Source organism: Ranitomeya imitator, chromosome 8 (assembly GCF_032444005.1).
Source record: "Ranitomeya imitator isolate aRanImi1 chromosome 8, aRanImi1.pri, whole genome shotgun sequence".
Lineage (NCBI taxonomy): Eukaryota > Metazoa > Chordata > Amphibia > Anura > Dendrobatidae > Ranitomeya > Ranitomeya imitator.
The window spans coordinates 137944012-137968078 of record NC_091289.1 but is presented as its reverse complement, the minus strand read 5'-3'; the positions used below and the strand labels follow the sequence as shown (position 1 = coordinate 137968078).

Below are 24067 nucleotides of genomic sequence, written 5' to 3'. Positions count from 1 at the left end.
TTTTAACTTTGCGCAAGAGGATGATGCGGCGACGGACCCTGTTAAAGGGGCGATCTCCCCCAAAACATCAACAGGCGAGCACGGCGAGTTTACTCCCCGTACACTCTCCTGCGACGTGGGATGTTCAGCCGTGAACTAGCCCTGTGAAATCCTAGTGGAGCGAAAACTTAGGATACACAGAGGCCACCTTCCATGAGCACAGTCCGGCCACCCTCCCTCTGCACCACCACTGAAGAACAGCAGTGCTGCATAGAGCTCCCCAGTCCCTCTCCACCTCCTCATCAAGAGGGCAGCGGATCGAGGTTGACTGCACCTCCCCTCATACCTCGCCTGAAGAGGACCATAAGCGGTGAGTCTGGCAGGGGTGGGGGGGCATCTTGCGGCCGGGCACCGCTAATTTAGTCCCCGGCTTCGGCTCCAGCTAGGCCGCGTCTACGCCCACAGCGCGCGTCATGCGCGAGGCCCCGCCCACCGGTCTAGCACTTATTGCACACTGCGAGAAGTGCTCCACATACTCTCGGCGGCCATCTTTGATGCGAGGAAACCTTCTGGAGGCCGGCTGCAACTTCTCCTCCCGGTCACAGCGCTGCGACAGGACACAGGACATGGGCAGGTGCGTTGCACACTAACACAGGCCCTCCTCCTGCACAGAGTGCTCCACTTTTTTAGCTGTACATAAGTGCAACACAGCCCTGCACGGAGGTTAGCAGTACAACATGTCTCTGCCTAAACCCTCCAAAAAGTCTACAAAAACACATATGGTGTTCTTCACTTCTTGCACCTCCTGTCAGGCTGCGCTACCAAGCTGGCATACTGCTCCACTCGGTAATGCTTGTGACCCTAAATGCACTCAGGAGCCCCCCGCCGCAATCGAGCCCATGGTGGCCAGTCCCCCTGAGTGGGCTTTGTCACTTACGCAATCTATGGCTTCTTTGACTAAAGCTATCGAGTCCCTCCAGGATCCAACCAGGAGCTCTCATTCCAAGCACAGTCGGCCATCTAGGAAGCGCGCCCGTAGCTCGTCCCCCAGGCTCTCTGGTGCCTCGGCGTCCTTTAGCTCCTCTTCCCGCTCTCGCTCCCCAGGCACCTCTTCCGACCAGGACTCTGAACCTGAGTCTGATGGGCCTCTAGATCTGGAGTCGCCAGGTTTTCAGAGCTCTATAAATAGTCTCATTGAGGCCGTCAACCAGTCCCTTTAGGTTGATGAGGAACCGGCGACCTCCAGTACAGTCCAGATAATTCAGTGTCCTTCAAAAGGATCAAACGTACTCATAGGGTTTTTGCCAATCACCTGGAGTTCCAGGACATAGTCCAGTGACATAGGGACATAGGGAGCGTCTAGACAAACGCTTTCAAGGCCAGAGATCTCTGGAGTCCAAATATCCTTTTTCTCCTGATCTCTGCAAACAATGGACAGAATCCCCTCCTGTGGATCCTCTAAAACCCTTCTATTCGTGTCGGACGGATCTTCTATCAAAGATCCCACAGATCGCCTAGCTGACAGGCTCGCCCGTTCAGCTTTTGAGGCTTCAGGCTCTGCACTCTTTCCCTCTTTCGCGGCTACCTGGGTAGCCAAAGCCGTGACTTGTTGGGCAGACACTCTGCATAAGGCCTTACAGAACAATGATCTGCCTTCTGACATTGCGGAGCTAGCAAATCAAATTTCCTTGGCTGGCGATTACTTAGTAAATGCTTCCCTGGATGCGGCAAACTGCTCTGCGCTTACAGCTTCAAACGCTGTGGCGATTAGGAGAGCACAATGCTTGAGGAACTGGCGAGCAGACTCCGCATCTAAAAAGTCCCTCACATCTCAGCCATATCTCAGTGGCCATCTATTTGGTGAAAAGCTGGACAAGCTGATTTCAGATGCTACAGGGGAAAAAGTACTTCCCTCCCCCAGCAGAGATTCAGACAACCGTTCCGACTACAGCGGCAGGCTTGTTTTTCGGCCCTTTCGTGGAACTTGCGCATGGCATTCCTCGGCCAGTTCCCCTGGTTTGGGGCGCTGCGCCGGCAGAGACAAAACCCCTCAGACTTCATACAGGCCCAACCATTACTGGAGGTGCCGCTCCACACAGTCTAGGTCCAGGGGATCTAGACCCCAACCATCTTCTAAATGACTTGCAACCTCGTCCGGACGACATCGGCAAAGTAGGCTGACACCTTCTTTTGTTTCGTCATGCCTGGCTCGCAGTCGTTCACGACGAGTGGGTCAGGGATCTGGTGTCCTCAGGTTACAAAATCGATTTTTCCTTCCCCCCTCCAACCCAGTTTTTGACTTCCTGCCTTCCTGAAGCGGGAATGCGCGCTCGGGCTTTTTCCCAGGCCATCGAGTCGCTCTGCCAAGACGGAGTGATTGTCCCTGTCCAAGGACGAAAGGTTCCGCGGTTTTTATTAAAATCTGTTTATGGTCCCCAAAAAGGATGGAACAGTCAGGCCCATCCTGGACCTAAAGCTCTTGAACAGATTTATCAAAGTCCGTCATATCAGGATGGAATCCCTCCGTTCCATCATTGCCTCGATGGAACAAGGCGAATTCTTAGCATCCATCGACATCCGGGATCCGTACCTTCACATCCCAATCTTCCCACCTCACCAAAGGTTTCTTCGCTTCGCCGTTGGACAGGAACATTTTCAGTTCACGGCCTTGTCTTTCGGCCTCGCCACCGCCCCCAGAGTTTTCACAAAGGTCATGGCCATTCTGCATTCTCTGGGTCTGGTCGTGCTTCCCTACCTAGACGACCTACTGGTCAAAGGCCCATGTTTCCGAGTCTGCGAGGAGTGCGTCCACATTTCCTGAAATACTCTCTCGGCTGGGCTGGTTGATCAATTTAAAAAAGTCATCTCCTGTTCCAGCTCAACGGATCTCCTTCCTGGGCATAACCCTGGACACCTCCCTACTGTTGGTGCTTCTTCCTCGGGACAAGGTGCTGGCTCTTCAACAGGGGGGTCTGGAAGCTTCTTCAGCCGTCCCCCCTGTTCCATCCATTTCGGCATGAGGATTTTTGTGAAGATGGTGGCCGTAATGGAGGCAATTCCATTTGCGCAACTACACCTCAGTCTCCTCCAGCACGCTCTGCTGGACGCATGGGACGGGAGTCCTTTTATCCTCGACCAACTGTCCTCTCCTTGGGTCAAGCAGACGCTCCAATGGTGGATGCTCCGATCCTCTCTTCTCCAAGGGAGGTCCTTCCTCCCAGTCCATTGGCTGGTAGTCACTACTGATGCCAGCCTCCTAGGCTGGGGAGCGGTCTTTCGCCATCACACTGCGCAGGGAACCTGGACTCATCACGAGTCTCGCCTTCCAATCAATATCCTAGAGATACGTGCGATTTGGCTGTCCCTAAAGCGGTTCCATCATCTCCTAGCAGTCCGCCCCATCTGCATCCAGTCGGACAATGCCACGGCTGTGGCTTATATAAATCATCAGGGGGCACCCGCAGCAGAGCTGCAATGCACGAGGTAGAGCACATCCGTCGCTGGGCCAAAAACAACCACTCGGTCATATCGGCCGTTCACATTCCAGGAGTGGAGAATTGGGCCGCAGATTTCCTCAGCCGGCAAGGTCTTGCCTCAGGAGATTGGTTTCTCCATCAGGACATATTCCAACAAATCTGCCTTTGTTGGGGTACTCCGGACGTAGACTTGATGGCTTCCTGATTCAATGGCAAGGTACCTCAGTTTGTGGCCCGGGACCCCAGAGCAATCAGGGCGGACGCGCTAGTCCTTCCTTTGAGTCAGTTTCACCTTCCTTACCTGTTCCCCTCCCCATCAGTCATCAGGAAGATCAGGGCAGGGGGTGTCCCGGTAATTCTCATCGCTCCGGATTGGCATCGCCGGGCGTGGTATGCAGAACTGGTCCAACTCATCGCAGACGTTCCTTGGCGCCTACCAGATCGCCAAGATCTATTTTCTCAGGACCCGATCTACCACCAGAACTCAAGGGCCCTGTGTTTGACGGCTTGGCCGTTGAATCCTGGGTTCTGACTCAAGCAGGTTTTTCCCGTGAGGTAGTTTCCACCTTGATCAATGCCCGAAAGCCGGTGTAATCGCGCATCTACCATCAGACCTAGAGGATCTTCTTTGATTTGGTGCAGAAGCAGAGGTTGCCCCCTGATGGTTTTCAACATCCCTACCATCCTGGATTTCCTCCAATCAGGTCTGGACTCGGGGCTTTCGCTGAGTTCCCTTAAAGGGCAGGTCTCGGCGTTGTCAGTCCTTTTTCAGTGGAAAATTGCTTCTAGACCTCAGGTCAGAACGTTCTTTCAGGGAGTCTCTCACATGGTGCCTCCCTACAAAGCGCCTCTAGAGGCTTGGGACCTTAATCTGGTCCTAGGTGTCCTGCAGGAATCTCCCTTCGAGCCGTTGCAGGACATCTCTCTACTTAATAATCTTTATTTTATAATAATCTTTATTTTTATATAGCGCTAACATATTCCGCAGCGCTTTACATTTTTGCACACATTATCATCACTGTCCCCGATGGGGCTCACAATCTAAATTCCCTATCAGTATGTCTTTTTGAATGTGGGAGGAAACCGGAGTACCCGGAGGAAACCCATGCAAACACGGAGAGAACATACAAACTCTTTGCAGATGTTGTCCTTGGTGGGGTTTGAACCCAGGACTCCAGCGCTGCAAGGCTGCAGTGCTAACCACTGCGCCACCGTGCCGCTCTCTACTTCTCCTTTCATGCAAGGTGGCCTTTCTCGTCGCTATTACCTCGATCGGACGAGTCTCTGAGTTGGCTGCTCTTTCCTGTCTGTCACCGTTCCTTAGGTTCCACCGGGACAAGGTGGTCCTCAGACCGTCCCCTACTTTCCTCCCAAAGGTGGTGTCTTCCTTCCTCAACGAGGATATCGTACTTCCGTCTTTTTGTCCTGCTCCAACGCACCGCGTGGAGAAGGCCCTTCACACCCTGGATCTTGTCAGAGCTCTCTGGAAGTATGTGTCTAGAACGGCACCTTTTCAACAGACGGATGCTCTGTCCGTGCTCCCGGCGGGACACCGGAAGGGGCTGGCCGCTTCTAAGTCGACAATCGCCAGATGGATTCGGTCGACTATTCAAGAGGCTTACCGCGTCAGAAGCAAGCCTATCCCCTGCGGGTCTCAGGGCACACTCCACTCGGTCGGTGGTTGCTTCCTGAGCCATTCAGAATCAAGCGTCTGTAGAGCAGGTTTGCAAAGCTGCGACCTGGTCTAGCCTGCACACCTTTTCAAAGCATTACAATGTCCATACTCAGGCATCTTCAGATGCAAGCCTGGGTAGGCGTATTCTGCAGGCAGCGGTACCGCACCTGTAGACAGCAGGTGCCATAAGTTTACACTGTTGGGTTCTTATTTCCCGCCCAGGGACTGCTTTTGGACGTCCTACGGTCCTGTGTCCCCCAATGTGGTGATGGAGAAATAGGGATTTTTGTGTACTTACCATAAAATCCTTTTCTCCGAGCCTCTCATTGGGGGACACCGCACCCACCCCTGTTTTGGCTTGTTGCATATGTTGGGTGTTTTAGTCTTTAACAAAATGTAACCGTAGGAACAACATGTCAATCTCCTACTGCTTTGCTACGAACTGGTATTATCCGGGGCCAGTGGGCGGTGTATACTGCAGAGGAGGAGCTAACCCTTTTTGTATTTACTTCGTGTCAGCCTCCTAGTGGCAGCAGCATACACCCATGGGCCTGTGTCCCCCCAATGAGTGGCTCGGAGAAAAAGATTTTATGGTGAGTACACAAAAATCCCTATTTTTTCACCCACTTCACTTTCTGTATTAAAAATATAATAAATAGTAGTATTGCTATTTTCACACAGATCATTGGGGCTTTTTATGCTCTAAATTCATGTTTCTGGAAACACATGTACATAGAGCCAGTGGTCAGATAGTGACCCTATCTTTTTGTACTGAAGCATTTAATAAGTTTGTGCAAATTTATAGTGAAGGCTGTGGGGAATCAGTGCCATCACCTGGTATGATTGGTGGATCCTGTGTCATCAGCTGTGTATAGAGGTGCTGCATGCTATTGTAATCCTGTCTCTGATAATACAAGGAAGTTGCTGAAAACTCTTACTGAAAGAACAGAGTCTTTGCCAATAATTGAAAATAAAATACACGAAACACACAAAAAAAAGGTTTTTTCCAACTAGAGGTTGTTTACTGATGAAAGCTTTCTTTTAAACGTGCAGTTCAGTGGGGGTCTGGGTCCTGGGACCCCAATGGTCGCTTACGACTGCTCCCAACTGCTTACTTCTGCAGGCAGCATAGCACCTAATTGTACTATTGAGCACGGACGCTTCTGTCCGTTCGCTGATGCTGGTGCTTACCGCTGCTGTCTGCTGATGGGAGTACTTGAGAGCATTCTTTTGATTTGCTACTATTGATTTCCATTGCACTTTGCATTGGATGATATCACTGCTCCATTTAGCAAATGAATACTTATTGTCGCCTGACCAGTTTTGATTTTTGTTTAATTCTTTTTAATCTTTTTTAGGCTCTAGGTGGATTAGTGATCGCTGCTGTAATCAAGTATGCCGACAACATCTTGAAAGGTTTTGCAACTTCCCTCTCAATTATTCTGTCAACCCTGATCTCCTACTTTTGGCTGCAAGATTTTGTTCCCACCAGGTATTGACCGCTATCTACAAAAAAAAAAATTTAAATCATTTTCAAAAGTTGCCATTTTTGTACTGTGTGAAAACCAGTGGAGCCTTGGCAACCTGCTTTGCTGTGATGGCAGAAGCAGCAAAAGTTGACAACTCTTGTGCAGCGACTTTCCTTTATATCTTCTAAAATAATAATAATAATAATTTTTATTTATATAGCGCCAACATATTCCGCAGCGCTTTACAAGTTATAGAGGGGACTTGTACAGACAATAGACATTACAGCATAACAGAAATACAGTTCAAAACAGATACCAGGAGGAGTGAGGGCCCTGCTCGCAAGCTTACAAACTATGAGGAAAAGGGGAGACACGAGAGGTGGATGGTAACAATTGCTTTAGTTATTCGGACCAGCTATAGTGTAAGGCTCAGGTGTTCATGTAAAGCTGCATGAACCAGTATGTAGCAGTACAGACACAGAGGGCTAATACTGCATAAAGTGTATGAGAACATGATGCGAGGAACCTTTTTTTTTATTTTTTTTTAATTTATTATAAATAGGCCACACAGGGATCATTAGGTTAATGCATTGAGGCGGTAGGCCAGTCTGAACAAATGAGTTTTTAGGGTACGCTTAAAACTGTGGGGATTGGGGACTAATCGTATTAACCTAGGTAGTGCATTCCAAAAAATCGGCGCAGCACTTGTAAAGTCTTGGAGACGGGAGTGGGAGGTTCTGATTATTGAGGATGCTAGCCTGAGGTCATTAGCGGAGGGCACGGGTAGGGTGGTAGACTGAGACCAGGGAGGAGATGTAGGGTGGTGCTGAGCCATGGAGTGCTTTGTGGATGAGGGTAGTAGTTTTGTACTGGATTCTGGAGTGGATGGGTAGCCAGTGTAATGACTGGCACAGGGTAGAGGCATCGGTGTAACGGTTGGTGAGGAATATGATCCTGGCTGCAGCATTCAGGACAGATTGGAGCGGGGAGAGTTTTGCAAGAGGGAGGCCGATTAGTAGAGGGTTACAATAGTCCAGACGAGAATGAATAAGTGAAACAGTAAGAGTTTTTGCAGAGTCGAAAGTAAGAAAAGGGCGAATTCTAGAAATGTTTTTGAGATGCAGGTAAGAAGAGCGAGCCAGTGATCGGATGTAGGGGGTGAATGAAAGGTCAGAATCAAGGATGACCCCAAGGCAGCGGGCATGTTGCTTTGGAGTAATGGTGGAACCGCACACGGTTGTATTGTATTGTAACGTGACTTGTCAAGTTCGCTGTCGTTGTCATTGCGGCCGTCATAGGCTCGGTGGTCACATATTGGGAAGACCCATCATCCAAGTGAAATAAACATTAAATATTTATTTTTCAGTGTAAATTAATATAAGAAGCTTTGAATAATTTTTTTTTCCTGTTTTCTTTTACTAGTGTGTTTTTCTTGGGAGCAATGTTTGTAATATCCGCAACCTTCCTCTACGGCTATGACCCCAAACCATCAGTAAACCCAATAAAAGCATGAAGTCTGTGATGGATGCAGTGAAGTATTTATGGAGTGACCTCTTGCTGCTTCAGAAAATGAGAAAGGCTGTACAAGGAGAACTACGCCACAAATGCTGCTGAAAGCAAAGAGCCGGCTGGTGAAGGCACCGCTGCTCTTTCTTGTGATGGACCCGATTTTTATTTTAAAAGTGCTATATATATTTTTTTTTTTTTTTGTTAATACTTGAACCTGAAGGCATTGATTATTTTTTTATTTTATTTTTTATTTTGGGATGCTGCACAGAGCTCACCTGATCAGGTATATGATATTGTGATTCTTCTATTGGAGATATTTAATATGGTGGTTTCTGGGCTGGGATTCCCACCGGCGTCTGACCTCAAATAATTGCATATGTGCAGCTTGTAGTAAGAGCTGGATTATGCGCCATTAGCATTTTTTACTTAAGAGACAAGAGAATACCATTGGATGTGTTTTGTATATATTTGAATGACTCATTGTCTTTGCGAGTGGGGTTGTCATATATTGTATAGAATAAAACTAGGGAAATTAAATACATTTTTACCGAACGTTGTGTTTGTTTCTTGTTTGCGATCACTGGGAGTCCAACTGCAGTGGCCACCACCGAACCCAAAAATTGAGCGGAGGTTGGTGATGTGAATCACCCTTCATTCATTCTTAATGTGAAGCAGAAGATTCGCAGATTTCAGCTCTCGACTGATGCTCCTATTACATGCTGTGGACAGGCCGTGCGCATGATTGACCTCCGCTCCATTCAGCTGGGGCTTTTTGGAGCCCCAGTTTTTATGATCTGTGGGGGCCACAGCGATTAGTTCCCCAACAATCAGAAAGAAGTGATCCCTTACTCTGTGGATAGGAGATAACTTTCAAACTTTAACACCCCATTAATTGTATTATTCTGTCCCGGGGCCTGTGGCTGCAAATATGGCTCTGTGAGATGCTGAATCTCTTCACCTTACTTACAATTGGCGACGTTCGCAGATAGCTTAACTCGGCTGCCGGCACACATGTTATGAAGAATCCAGAAGACACTTTGATTTCTTTAAGGGTATGTTCACACGTTCCTGATTTCCCTCCTTTTTTTTTCAGGACTGAAACCGCAGCTCTTTGCAGAAAACGCAGGTCCTTTTTTTGGTGCTTTTTTGATGCAGTTTTCTATGGAGAGTCTGTGTGTTTTCTAGGAAGTTTTTTAGGGTTAAAATGGCTGAAAATACCCTACCCCTAACCCTACCCCTATTCTAACCTTAGTGGGGAAAAAAAAAAAAATTCTAATTTTTTTATTGTCCCTACCTATGGGGGTGACAAAGGGGGGGGGGGGGGGTGTCATTTACTTTTTTTTATTTTGATCACTGAGATAGGTTATGTCTCAGTGATCAAAATGCACTTTGGAACGAATCTGCTGGCCGGCAGATTCGGCGGGCGCACTGCGCATGCGCCCGCCATTTTGCAAGATGGCGGCGCCCAGGGAGAAGACGGCCGGACGGACACCGGGTAAGTATAAGGGGGGGAGATTAGGGCACGGGGGGGGCATCGGAGCACGGGGGGGGGGGGGGGGGGGCATCGGAGCATGGGGGTGTGGGATCGGGGCAGCCACACTCCGCCCACGCACTTCCGCCCGCTTCCCCGCACTTCCTGCTGCAGCGGTTCGGCACCACAAACCGCAATAAAACCCGCAGATATATTTTTGATCTGCGGGTTTTACTGCGGGTTTGACCTCACAATGGAGGTCTATGGGTGCAGAACCGCTGCGGCTCCGAAAAAAGAAGTGACATGGTACTTCTTTTTTACCGCGGCTATTCAGCGTGGCTTTTTTTCCCAATTCCCGCATCATGTGCACAGTGGTTCCTGTTTTCCATAGGGTACATTGTACTGTACCCTGCATGGAAAACAGCTGCGGTTCCGCAGAAAAAAACGCACTGTGTGAACATGGCCTTAGAATTCTTGCTGAATGCATAAACAGCAGCAGGTAAAAAAAAGACTTTCTTGAGACAAGCTGAAAGCACATGTGCCTCTAATGAAGCCAAGATGGAGACTGAGACACAGGGAGAAGGAAGTGACATGACACCCAGCAGAGGGAGACAGAAGAACCAAACTTCATGGAAAGGGCGGATATCAGCTATGCAAAACCCAGGAACACATAGCAACAATAAACAATATGAGAAACTGCAATACAGCCTGTAAAATGTACAGGACAGTCTGTAAAATGTATCATTCATGGGACATAACAGGTATTATCACCATTGATTTGACTTGGCACATCACAATGAAGAACAGGTAAGTCTGGGAGTGACGGGTAAAAATGAAATGGAAGCGTTGTCATGTAGTTCTTTCTTTTTTCATACCAGAAAAACACTGACACCGGTATTATACGTGTTTTATACAGATGTGGGAAGAAAACCCAACTATGAAATTCAGCAGCATTTCAGAGAAAAATCACCTTTCTAAAAGCTGTCTTGATCTCAGGCATCTCAGAAAATTAGGCTTCTTTCACACCTCAGTTTTTTGCCATCAGTCGTAATCCGTTAAATTTTGAAAAAAACGGATCCGGCGACTAATGCCACCGGATCAGTTTTTTTTTTCTCATAGAGTTGTATTAGCGACGGATGGCCTCACGTTTCATCCATCGTTCGCCGGATCCGTGGAAAATTGTTTGTCCGGTGGCCGGAGACAATGAAGTAACTTTTTTTTTGTGTCCGCTGAAAAAACGGACAGCGACGGATCCGTTGTTTGCTAGAATAGAAGCCTATGGCAACAGATCCGTCAAATGATGGAATCCGGCAATGAATTCTGTGGTTTTTTTTTGTTTGTTTTTTTAACTGAGCATGCTCCGATCTAATTAGCTAGATCCGCTAGTCGAATCTGTCCAAAAAACGGATCCGTCGCATCAGTTTTTTCACAATCTGCGACCGATCCGTTGAGCCAACGGATTGTGACTGACGGCAAAAAACTGAAGTGTGAAAGGGGCCTTAGTCCAACGCGGATTCCTCAGGGTCTTCTCTCCACTTCCCTAGAATAACAGGTCTCTTTATGTATGTGCATAGGTGTTAACAATCGGGAGAATGTGATTTGCAGTGCACGGTCTTCTATGCAATAATGGTCCGTGCAATTAATTATAGCTCTTGTCTTTTTATTGTCAGACAAGCGTAAAAATAGTTAATGGTTTTTGGCTCTGGACCAGAATCTCTGTTCAGCAGTGTAATAAAAACATTCAGTAGTTTGACAATTTAAGCCCTAAAAATTGTCAGTGAGCACCACAGCAAACAAAAGTGGTGGGGTGTTCAGACAGTATAAATATAATTACAATAGAAATAATTTAGCAATACTTACATAGTAACATAGTTATTAAGGTTGAAGGAAGACTTTAAGTCCATCTAGTTCAGAGGTCCCCAACGTTTCTGACCTTGAGAGACACATTCAGCTCTGACAGAGGGTTGTGAGCCACATCCAGCCTTGAGGGTCGCGAGCCACATTTCAGCTCCCGCCCCCCTCACAGTAGTGGCAACTAAAGCCCCCATTACAGGCATAATGGTAACCAAAGCATTTCCACAAAAATCAACCACCCCAAAGCAATATACAAAGATCCAGTCCAGGGGTTCCTACAATATCCCCCATTCAGTATTCTCCTATAAAGCACTCCCAAGACACTGTCACATCCGGCTTCAAACACCTCCTCTGACCGGTGGCGTCATCTTGTTTCCAGCGTACCATACTAAATCATCTCAAAACCCCTAAGACCAGTTCATGTGCATCCAGATCTGCTCTTCTGTGCAGGGCTGCTCACAAAATTCTCAATTTTCAGATGTGCTCTTCATACCTGTTTGCTATAACTGGAGCTAATGCACCAAGCTGACAGACAGCCGCAAGCCACAATTCATGGGACCGCGGGCCACATGTGGCTCCCGAGCTACAGGTTGGGGACCCCTGAATTCTAGTTCAACCCATAGCCTAACCTAACATGCCCTAACATGTTGATCCAGAGGAAGGCAAAAAAAAACCATGTGGCAAAGAGTAAGCTCCACATTGGGGAAAAAAAATTCTTCCCGACTCCACATACGGCAATCAGACTAGTTCCCTGGATCAACGCCCTGTCAAGGAATCTAGTGTATATACTCTGTAACATTATACTTTTCCAGAAAGGCATCCAGTCCCCTCTTAAATTTAAGTAATGAATCACTCATTACAACATCATACGGCAGAGAGTTCCATAGTCTCACTGCTCTTACAGTAAAGAACCCGCGTCTGTTATTATGCTTAAACCTTCTTTCCTCCAGACGTAGAGGATGCCCCCTTGTCCCTGTCTCAGGTCTATGATTAAAAAGATCATCAGAAAGGTCTTTGTACTGTCCCCTCATATATTTATACATTAAAATAAGATCACCCCTTAGTCTTCGTTTTTCCAAACTAAATAGCCCCAAGTGTAATAACCTGTCTTGGTATTGCAGACCCCCCAATCCTCTAATAACATTGGCCGCAGTAATATTGGAATACTGAATATAGAACACAAAAAAGTCCTAAAAATATATTCGGTAGTGTCTCAAATAATAAACAATTCAGTCTTTGCATCTGTTATTTCCTTATGTACTCAACTTTAGGTTTTTTTTTTTAGTTGATTAAACAGCAGATGATATATATATATATATATATATATATATATATATATATATCTATTTTAATTGTGTATGGTTTGTACTTGTCTGTGATGAGCATCATATCCTATTTCATTAGTGTATCACTGGTGCAATAATACCCTTTGGCCACAAGGTGTCACTGGTTCACAGAAAGATTTTACTGATCATTTAGTCCGTATGGATTTGGCGACTGCAATGTGTAAATCCAATAGATTTCTCTTTTCTTCAGTTTCATTTCTATTCAGGACGTGTTCTCGGATGTAACAGGTTGCATGGATGCAGGATCTGACATACTAGGATGGATTAAAAGGGTTTTCTGGCTACAATTCTACTGTCACTCTATGTCAATTCTTCAACATTGACATTACAGTATTGGGAAGGAAAATTAATGGAATTAAGAGAATTACAGGATGAATAAACATGTTAATGATGTGCAAATGAGGAAAATATGGAAATAAAATTTTCAAAACTTCTTGATTTACTCAATGTAGAGCATGAGCACTGACCGTAAAATTAGACACTTGCTCACCTCAGTTACTATCAATGAGGTTATTAATGGTTGTCTGAGAAATGTACTGGCATGCTAAATGCACTTAGGCAAATCATCAAGATCCGCCTCTGGCAGCTCCCTTTGCAATTGCCGACCAAGGCTCTGCAGCCCATTCTAGCTTAAAGAAAAAGAAATTTACTATAGATTTTCATTCAATAGACCTACTCCTATCCCCAAAAAATAGATAAACAGAAGCCGTCAGCTGATTAATGCCGCCCAAACCTTGCATTCATAGCCTTGCTGCACAACTGGAGTCTGGAATATTTTGTTTCTGAAATGTGCCCGCATTTCACAGAAAACATGGTTAGAAGAGCCTTTCCTTTTCCCAGAGCCGCTCCGGATGATTCAAAGGTCTGTCGCTATGGGTGAGACCTGTCAATCACCTGGAGTTGAGCAGACGATAGTCGGCTAGGGGCCGTGCCGGACTAGTATTGTCTGCCTGTGGTACCAGAAAAATATACCTGGATGCAATAGTTGCCGGCAGGCTGTGATTCATACTGCTCATTGAGTACTTCACGTTGTGAGGTTCTCCGATGCTGGGAGCAGGCGGTCATGTGATTGCAAGTATGTGATATGCATACTCCCGGCCACATTCCAACTACACGTGCGTGGCCTCGCTCAATACAAGTGTATTGAGCGAGGCCGGAAACAGTCTAGTCGGAATGTGTCCGGGAGTAACGTGACTGCCATTCCTGGTGCCGGCATCACAGAATCCTCACAGCACGTAATGTCATGATTCACAAGACTGCAGTCACACAGAGTGAGACCAGATAACCCCTTTAATGTATTTGTATGAGTTAGAACATGAATATACAGAAGGTTCTGTAAATGACCATGATGTAAAACCAAAAATGACTCATCCATATTAATACCTTATAAAATCATGAGTACCAGCTCTTGATTTATTTCAAGCCTGAAAAACAGTGATCATAGAAAAATTTAAAAAAATACATACCATAAGGATACGGCCTTCCCAAAACCTGTCTGATCACAAATGCACTAGCAGGATGCAGCAGGCCCCCACTGATAAAGGCTGGAGCAGCACAGGTGCAAACTACTGATAAAAACAGCCACCCCCACACCTGCAAATTATCTAGGGGTTGGCTGCCAAGTAGAAAACTTGCACACATATAGGGCTTGAGCAGAACGCCAGTTACACAGGTATGTGTGGTGCAAAGTGTCTGGCTAACAGCCTATTGATGATGCCCATAATATTAGCAGGCGGGCTGCCCAGCACTATATACATGCACCCCACAGAGACAGACGCCCCCATACACCAAGCCAACAAAAAGAGGCCTAGCTGCAAAAAATGATAAAAAGTGCAATAAAAGAAGAAAAAATAATGCATATGACACCTGCTAATATTATGGGTATCATCAGTAGGCTGTATCCTTATGGTATGTGGTTGTTATTTGTTTTTTAATTTTTCTCTGTTAGCTGTTTTTTTAAATTGGTGTTAGGACTCGCATTGGCAACTGACATCAAGCCCAGGGGTTAGTAATGGAGAGTCGTCTATAAGACGCCCCCATTAGTAACCCCACAGTAAGGGTATGTGCACACATTGCAGATCCGCAGCGTTTTTTGAGGTGCAGAAACGCTGCAGATCCGCAATTGATTTACAGTACAATGTAAATCAATGAGAGAAAAAAAATGCTGTGCACACTTTGCGGAAAATCCGCTGCGGAAACGCTGCGGTTTAAAAGAAGTATCATGTCACTTCTGTTTTGTGAATCTGCAGCGTTTTTGTACCCATTCCATTATAGAAAACCGCAGGGGCAAAAACGCACAAAAAACGCTGCGGAACCGCACAAAAAACACGACAAATCCGCAGGTGCATTTTCAAGCGTTCAGCCTGGCCTCAAGCAGAGAAACTGAGCTGCGCGTGATAGTGCAGCATCAGTGTCTCGCAGTGACGTGAATAAGGTGAGCAGAATTCATAACTCCCTTCACTTCACTGAGTTAACCATTAGCGGCGTGAGAAAGTTTGCTTACCAATTGGGTGCACTTTGGGCATTTTAGTCTGCCAACAGAGAGCACTCTGGCATTTTTAACTATCACTGGGGCACACTCTTGCCATTAATGTGCCTTCAGAGCAGAAACTTTGCCATTGGCATTCCACCGGAGCCAACCCTTTGCCGTTGGCGTGCCACAGGAGCACACCATTTGCTGATAGCATGCCACTGGAGCACACCTGCCGCTGCCGTACCACCTGAGCACACCCTTTGTCGATAGTGTGACACCACAGCATACTCCTTGCCGCGCCACCACAGTACATCCTTTGCCATTGGCGTCCTATCAACACACCCTTTGATGTTTGATACACAAACCCTAACGAACAGAGCCACATAGTACCACAGTGGATCCCAGTAAACAATTAAAGGGTCCCTGTGTATGCGATACGGACTGACCGCCTATATCATCAATATAAAACATTAGGGGCGGATGGACCGGGCCATTGGGAGTTTGGTGCCTGGTATCGCCGATTTTCAGGTAATTATGGATCTATTATGATAGTGAGGCGGTTACCTTTTACTAGCATTATGCTGAGGTGATTCACTGTGGCATTGAGCATAGGCACGGTAGGGCATTAATAGTGGTTAACCCTTGGCTTTTTGTTTGGCGTTCATATGGTTAAATTGTACTTTTGCCCGTATGTGAGGTTATAGTCTCTTGCCTCATTTATCCCCAATGTCCCGGTTTGTTCTGACATGTACAACCTTCCATAATGTATTTTCTATCTTTTTGCATATTTCCCTCTCACATGTTGTTCTTTGACTTGTTGTTTGACCTAATGTTTTGGTCATTTTAACTAATATCTGAAACTCAACCTCTCCAAAACTGAACTTCTTCTGCTCCCACCATCTACTAACCTCCCTAAATCTGACATTTCCCTCTCCGTGGGTGGCACCATAATAACACCCCAGCAGCAGGCGCGCTGTCTGGGTGTTATGTTTGACTCCGATCTCTCCTTCACCTCCCATATACAATCTCTTGCCCGCTCGTGCCGCTTACACCTAAAGAACATCTCTAGAATCCGCCCTTTTCTCACCATGGAGACAGCTAAAACCCTCACGGTCGCCCTGATCCACTCCCGCCTGGACTACTGTAATGCTCTATTAATTGGCCTCCCCCTCACTCGACTTTCCCCTCTCCAGTCCATCCTTAATGCAGCAGCCAGGGTCGTCCATCTGGCTAATCGTTACTCGGACGCGTCCGCTCTTCGCCAGTCGTTACACTGGCTGCCCATTCATTACAGGATACAATTCAAAGTACTTGTTCTCACCCACAAAGCTCTCCACAGTGCGGCACCCCCTTACATCTCCTCCCTCATTTCTGTCTATCAGCCTAACAGACCACTGCGCTCTGCAAATGACTTTCGGCTAACCTCTGCACTAATCCGTACCTCCCACTCCCGACTCCAAGACTTCTCCCGTGCTGCGCCAATCCTCTGGAATGCTCTACCCCAAGATATTAGGACCATCCATAATTTGCATAGTTTTAGGCGCTCGCTCAAAACACATTTGTTCAGAGCGGCCTATCACGTTCACTAATCAAAGTTATGTTATGTTTGTGTGTAGCCCATTCACTATCCCCATCTATTCCCCAACCCCTGAAGATGGCTGGACCATGATTGTAAATACATCATTGTAAATACACACCTGTACTTTGTATCTCCCCCACCTCATTGTAGATTGTAAGCTCTCACGAGCAGGGTTGTCTTATTTTGCTTTAATTATTGTATTGTTAACGTTGTTACTTATGACTTTTGTGTTTGAAACTGTTAAACTGTAAAGCGCTGCGGAATATGTTGGCGCTATATAAATAAAGATTATTATTATTATTTATTATTTAATAAATTATAATCTTTTCATATATTATTTGGACCCTGCAGTCATTCTGTTGTGTGGACGTTTTGACCCTTTGATGTTTGTAGTGCCTTTGGAGCACATCCCATACCATTGGCATACCAATGGGGAGCACTCTTTGACCTTTTTGCCTACCAACAGGGCCACTATTGGCCTTTTTAGGCTGCCATCGGGAAGATCTCTTTGGTCTTGTTGCCTCCCACTGGGGCGCGTTCTTAGGCTTTTTATCCTGCCACAAGTGAACGCTCTTTGGCCTTTTTGCCTACCACCGAGATGCACTCTTGGGCTTTTTAGCCTACCACAGGGAAGAACTATTTGGCCTTTTGTTTACGGTGGCGCTATAGAAATAAAATTATTATTATTTTTGCATACCACATGATGCACTTTTAAGCTGCCACACGCATACACTCTTTGGGCTTTTTCCCTTTCACTGGTAGGGCACTTTAGGGCTTTATAGCTTGCCACAGGGGTTCACTCTTTGGCCTTTTACTTTCCACAAGGGTGCAATCTTGTTTTTTTTAGTCTGCCACTGGTGTGTACTCTTTCACCTTTTTGCTTACCACCGAGGTACACTGTTGGGCTTTTTAGCTTGCCTTCAAGGAGCTCTTTTTGTCTACCACCGAGGCACACTCTTGGACATTTTACCTGCCACTGTGGCGCACTTTTGGGCTTTTTACCTGCCACTGGGGTACATTCTTTGGCCTTTTTACTTACTACCAGATCGCACTCCTGGGATTTTTTGTATTGCACTGGAGAGCATTCTTGGCCTTTTTGGTCTGAAACTGGGGTGCAATCTTTGGCCTTTTTGTCTACCATTGAAGCTCACTCTTCAGCTTTTTAGCCTGCCACCAGAGTGCACTGTTTGGTCTTTTTGCTTACCACCGGGGTGCAATCTTGGGCTTTTCAATTTGTTACCAAGGACCACTTTTTGGCCTTTTTGCCTACCAACAGGGCACACTGTTGGGCTTTTTAGCCTGCCACCGTTGAGCACGTTTTGGCCTTCTTGCCTACGACCAAGGTTCACTCTTGGGCTCTTTAGTATGCACCACCAGGGTGCCCTCTTAGGCTTTTTAGGCTTCCACTGTGGAGCACTTTTTGGCCTTTTCGCCTACCACTGAGGAGCACTCATGGGCTTTTTAGCCTGCCACCGGAGTGCACTCTTTTCCTTTTACATACCTCCATGGCGCACTCTTGGGCTTTTTAGCCTGCCACCGTAAAGCACTATTAGGCCTTTTTTTGTGTATCACCGGGATGCACTTTTGGGCTTTTCAACCTGTCACAGTGGAGCACTCTTTGGCCTTTTTGCCTACCACCTGAGTGAACTCTTTGGCATTTTTGCTTACCACCAGGGTGCACTCTTGGGCTCTTTAGCCTGCCACCGTGGAGCACTCTTGGCCTTTTTGCCTACTACTGGGGTGCACGCTTTGGATTTTTTGGTTACCTGCCAGGCACACTTTTTGGCTTTTTTGCTTACCGCTGGGACCCTATTTTTTGGCCTTTTTAGCCTGCACCACCAGGGCGCACACTTGGGCTTTTTACCCTGCCACTGTGGAGCCCTTTTTAGCCTGCACCACCAGGGCGCACACTTGGGCTTTTTACCCTGCCACTGTGGAGCCCTTTTTAGCCTGCACCACCAGGGCGCACACTTGGGCTTTTTACCCTGCTGCTGTGGAGCCGTTTTTTGCCTTTTTTGCCTGCACCACCAGGGTGCACACCTGGGCTTTTTAGCCTGCCGCTGTGGAGCCGTTTTTGGCCTTTTTCGCTTGCACCACCAGGGTGCACACCTGGGCTTTTTACCCTGTCACTGTGGAGCCCTTTTTGTCATTTTTAGCTTGTACCACCAGGGCGCACTCTTTGGCTTTTAAGACTGCCACCAGGGTGCGCTCTTGGGCTTTTTAGCCTGCCACCATGGAGCACTCTTTGGCCTTTTTTGCCTTCCATCAGAAGGTGCACTCTTGGGATTTATAGCCTACCAAAGGGGTGCACTCTTGAGCTTTTTAGCCTGCCACCGGGGTGCACTCTTAGGCTTTTTGTTTACTTCTGCGGCACACTTTTGTAATTTTTAGCCTGCCACCGTCGAACACTCTTTTGCCTTTTTGCCTACTACTGGGGTGCACGCTTTGGCTTTTTTGGTTACCTGCGAGGCACACTCTTTGGCGTTCTTGCTTACCACTGGGGCACATTCTTTGGCCTTTTTGCTTACCTCTGGGCATACTTATTGCTTACAGCCAGGACCCACTTTTTGGCCTTTTTAGCCTGCACCACCAGGGCACACACTTGGGCTTTTTACCCTGCCACTGGAGCCTTTTTTGTCCTTTTTAGCTTGCACCACCAGGGTGCACTCTTTGGCTTTAAAGGCTGCCACTAGGGTGCACTATTGGGCTTTTTAGCCTGCCACTGTGGAACACCCTTTGGCCATTTTGCCTACCACCGGGGTGCACTTTTTGCTTAACACTAGGTGTCATGAATTACAGGGGCGATCTATTTGTACTATCCCACCGCTGCCACCAATATGTCATGAACTGGGGGGTGTTTGGTTGCCCCCAGTTCTTCATCAGGGATTTATTTATATCCCACTTCCACACTGCAAATAAGGATGGAAATTTCCGGATCATGTGCACAACACTTAAGTAATATTAATCAATGACTTTCCTGAAGTAATTGATTGCATTTTTTGAGCATTTCCGTGCTGAAAAAACGCTGCGGAAAACCACTATAAATCCGCAACGTGTCCACATAGTGAAAGAGCCAATTTCAGTCAGGAAACATTGACATCCACAGGATCAGTCATCAATATGAGATTTGTGAAGTCTGATGCTCAGCACTCCTGGAAATCAGATGTTGTAATGGCACCTGCTGGATTAGAAGCCTTCTGTGCACCAGGCAGCTCCATTCAGCATGTTTACTTCTGCCAGATGCCATAGAAAATAACAGGTGATTGGTGGGGTGTGGAGTGTCTGAGCTCCATGGAGATCAAAGTCCTGTTTCCCCTAGTGAACCCATCTGTTCTCGCTCACTATGGTTACCCTTTCACGGCCATCATAAACTATGACCCTCGAAACACAGTATGATACCCGAGTCACAGTGAATTCCTCCACAGTGCCCTGCACAGACACAGTATGATTCCCCCACAGCGCCCTGCACAGGCACAGTATGATTCCCCCACAGCGCCCTGCACAGACACAGTATGATTCCCCCACAGCGCCCTGCACAGGCACATTATGGATTCCCCCACAGTTCTCTACACAGACACAGTATGATTCCCCCACAGCGCCCTGCACAGGCACAGTATGATTCCCCCCCAGCGCCCTGCACAGGCACAGTATGATTCCCCCACAGCGCCCTGCACAGGCACAGTATGATTCCCCCACAGCACCCTGCACAGGCACAGTATGATTCCCCCACAGCGCCCTGCACAGGCACAGTATCATTCCCCCACAGCGCCCTACACAGGCACAGTATGATTCCCCCACAGCGCCCTGCACAGACACAGTATGATTCCCCCACAGCGCCCTGCACAGGCACATTATGGATTCCCCCACAGTTCTCTACACAGACACAGTATGATTCCCCCACAGCGCCCTGCACAGGCACAGTATGATTCCCCCCCAGCGCCCTGCACAGGCACAGTATGATTCCCCCACAGCGCCCTGCACAGGCACAGTATGATTCCCCCACAGCGCCCTGCACAGGCACAGTATGATTCCCCCACAGCGCCCTGCACAGACACAGTATCATTCCCCCACAGCGCCCTGCACAGGCACAGTATGATTCCCCCACAGCGCCCTGCACAGGCACAGTATGATTCCCCCACAGCGCCCTGCACAGGCACAGTATGATTCCCCCACAGCGCCCTGCACAGGCACAGTATAATTCCCCCCCAGCGCCCTGCACAGGCACAGTATGATTCCCCCACAGCGCCCTGCACAGGCACAGTATGATTCCCCCACAGCGCCCTGTACAGGCACAGTATGATTCCCCCACAGCGCCCTGTACAGGCACAGTATGATTCCCCCACAGCGCCCTGTACAGGCACAGTATGATTCCCCCACAGCGCCCTGCACAGACACAGTATCATTCCCCCACAGCGCCCTGCACAGACACAGTATCATTCCCCCACAGCGCCCTGTACAGGCACAGTATGATTCCCCCACAGCGCCCTGCACAGACACAGTATCATTCCCCCACAGTGCCCTACACAGACACAGTATCATTCCCCCACAGCGCCCTGCACAGGCACAGTATGATTCCCCCACAGCGCCCTACACAGGCACAGTATAATTCCCCCACAGCTCCCTGCACAGGCACAGTATGATTCCCCCACAGCGCCCTGCACAGGCACATTATGGATTCCCCCACAGTTCTCTACACAGGCACAGTATGATTCCCCCACAGCGCCCTGCACAGACACAGTATGATTCCCCCACAGTACGTACGCACACCCCATAACATAACACAGCTGTATCAGCCTGAACCCAGACCACACAACCTTTTCCCGCGCTGATCTGACGCGCCGTCCCCTGCCTAATGGTCGCCCCGCCCCCGGCCTGGTGGTCGCCCCGCCCCCGGCCTGGTGGTCGCCCCGCCCCCGGTCTGATAGGTTGCCCCGCCTACTGCATGATACTAGACCGCTACCCAACCTGCCCCGCCCCCTCACGTGCGCAGACTCGGGTCCGGATGTTGACGCGAGGATCACGTGGTCTTCGTGTCAGCCAATGGGCGGGTCGCGCGATTTGACGTGAGAGGGTGGAGCGTGCGCAACATGGCCGCGGAATGAGGAACGGCGAGAACAGAGGGAGGCAGGTGAGGTGTGAGGGGAGACTGGCCCCGGGACTAGTACGGGCTGAGGGCGGAGGGGGCTTCCCTGGGAGAGACCGTACGGGAGGGTGTGTAATATAGCGGCGGAGAGGGTGACAGGCGCGGGCGTACAGTCAGAAGTGACAGGTTATGAGGGGAGCGCTCAGTGTATGGCGGCAGCCGGCAGATACAGTACGAGCCCCGGGGCCCTGCCCCATTCTGCCGGCCGTGTGTATATATAACCGCCCTCCCCGCAGGGCCCGGGAACAGCCTCTCACACACTGCGAGAGACCCAGCTGTTACCTGCAGTGTGAGGAGACGTCACCCGCCTGTGTGCAGGGCCCGGATGTCAGGGGTCTGCTGCCTGTGACTGTGGAGGGGGCTGGCTCCTGCCTGTTATAGCCCATCCTGACCTGGGCTCCAGGTATGGACTGGGACTCGGATTCAGCCCTGGCATGTGAAACCCTACAGGCCCGAGCTGGCACTGCCCCAAGCACCAGATGGAATATGTTACTAGTAGTGATGAGCGAGTATACTCGTTACTCGGATTTCTCTGAGCATGCTCAGTTGGGCTCTGAGTATTTGTAAGTGCTCGGAGATTTAGTTTTTGTCTCCTTAGCTGTATGATTTGTGGCAGCTAGACAGGCTGAATACAGTTGGGGGTTGCCTGTCTGTTTGGAAATTCCCACATGTATTCAAGCTGTCTAGCAATCGCACATCACGCAGCTGCAATGACGAAAACTAAATCTCCGAGCACGCCACAATACTCGGAGACCACCCGAACATGCTCGGGAAAACCCAAGTAATGCGCATACTCGCTCATCGCTAATTACTAGCATTACCCTTAATGGAGATTTAATACATGACCAATATTTCTAATCATTCCCGTGGCCTGCTGGAATAAGTGATGGAGTCATCGACTTTGGGCCTCTTTCACACTTCCGTCTTTCAGCTCCCATCACAATCGGTCAATTTTTGAGAATTCAGGAACTTGCAAAGAAAATTTTCAGGATCCTGCATTTTCTCATAGACGTATATTAGCGACGGATGGCCATCCGTTTAATCCGTCGTGCACTGGATCCTGCGTAAAAGAAAACAGTCCATCGGGCAGAGAAAACGTTCATCCTGCGCTGCCTGTCACTGGCTACAATGGACGCCTATGGGCGCAGGATGCGTCGCTGCCTGTTAAAAGCAGCGACGGGTCCCGTCTTCTCAAAGAGAGCATGCGTGGAAGAATTTCCCGTCAGGGAATTTCTCGCTCGCTCTCTTTCTCTTTTTACTATTGATGCTGCCTAATAACTAGATATAATGTTAAAAATAATAAAAAAAAAAAAAAAAATCGCAATGTTCTCACCTACCGGCGTTCCCGCACAGCGTCACCGATGCTCCCGGCAGCTAGCGTTCCTAGTAATACATTGCGAAGTCTCGCGAGACCGCGATTTCTCGCAATATTTCACAATGTATTGCTAGGAACACTAGCTGCCGGGAGCATCGCTGCTCGGGAACGCCGGTAGGTGAGAATACTGCAATTTTTTTTTTTTTAAACCTGGTTTGTGTTGTGTATGCGTTTCCGCAGCGGAAAACCGCTGCGAAGACGCATACACAACAGGTGCACATAGCCGCGACGGGTCCGTCAGAAAGACGGGCCCAGTGCACACGTTTTCCACAATCTGCACAGGATCCGTCATTTCAACGTCTTGACGGATCCTGTGCAGATTTGGAAGATGGAAGTGTGAAAGAAGCCTAACAGTATGGATGTCTTGAGAACACCAATTCTGTTAACAATGTAGCAGACCAGGCGGTCCATCACCAGACAGGCCATTCTGGCTAACAGCTGATTATGAGGCCCCCAAATCTGGGGTTGATGACCTATCATGAAGACGGCTCATCATTATCAGCCATTGACAATCCTTTTAAACGGAACCTGTCATCCACAAAATCGAAGGTGAGCTAAGCCCACCAGCATCGGGCTTACCTACAGCATTCTGTAATGCTGTAGATAAGCCCCCGATGTATCCTGAAAGCTGAGAAAAAGAGGTTAGATTATACTCACCCAGGGGCGGTCCTGCTGCGGTCCGGTCCGATGGGTGTAGCGGTCCAGTCCAGCGACTCCC

The 24067-nt window shown here is 48.2% G+C and overlaps 2 protein-coding genes across 4 annotated transcripts in view; both read left to right on the top strand.

Annotated features, from left to right (window-relative positions):
- SLC35A3 (solute carrier family 35 member A3) overlaps positions 1 to 8660 on the top strand; it is a 95591-nt gene extending 86931 nt beyond the window's left edge. For all 3 annotated transcript variants that reach the window (XM_069737421.1, XM_069737419.1, XM_069737420.1), the window contains exons 7-8: positions 6489 to 6622; positions 8022 to 8660. In XM_069737421.1, the coding sequence (XP_069593522.1) occupies positions 6489 to 6622; positions 8022 to 8112 (225 nt within the window). In that variant the 3' untranslated portion in view covers positions 8113 to 8660. The remainder of the gene's footprint in view (positions 1 to 6488; positions 6623 to 8021) is intronic.
- Positions 8661 to 21819: 13159 nt separating this feature from the next.
- Positions 21820 to 24067, top strand: part of MFSD14A (major facilitator superfamily domain containing 14A) — a 52248-nt gene continuing 50000 nt past the window's right edge. The window contains exon 1 of the mRNA XM_069737417.1: positions 21820 to 21959. The gene's annotated coding sequence lies outside the window, so the exon portion shown is untranslated. The remainder of the gene's footprint in view (positions 21960 to 24067) is intronic.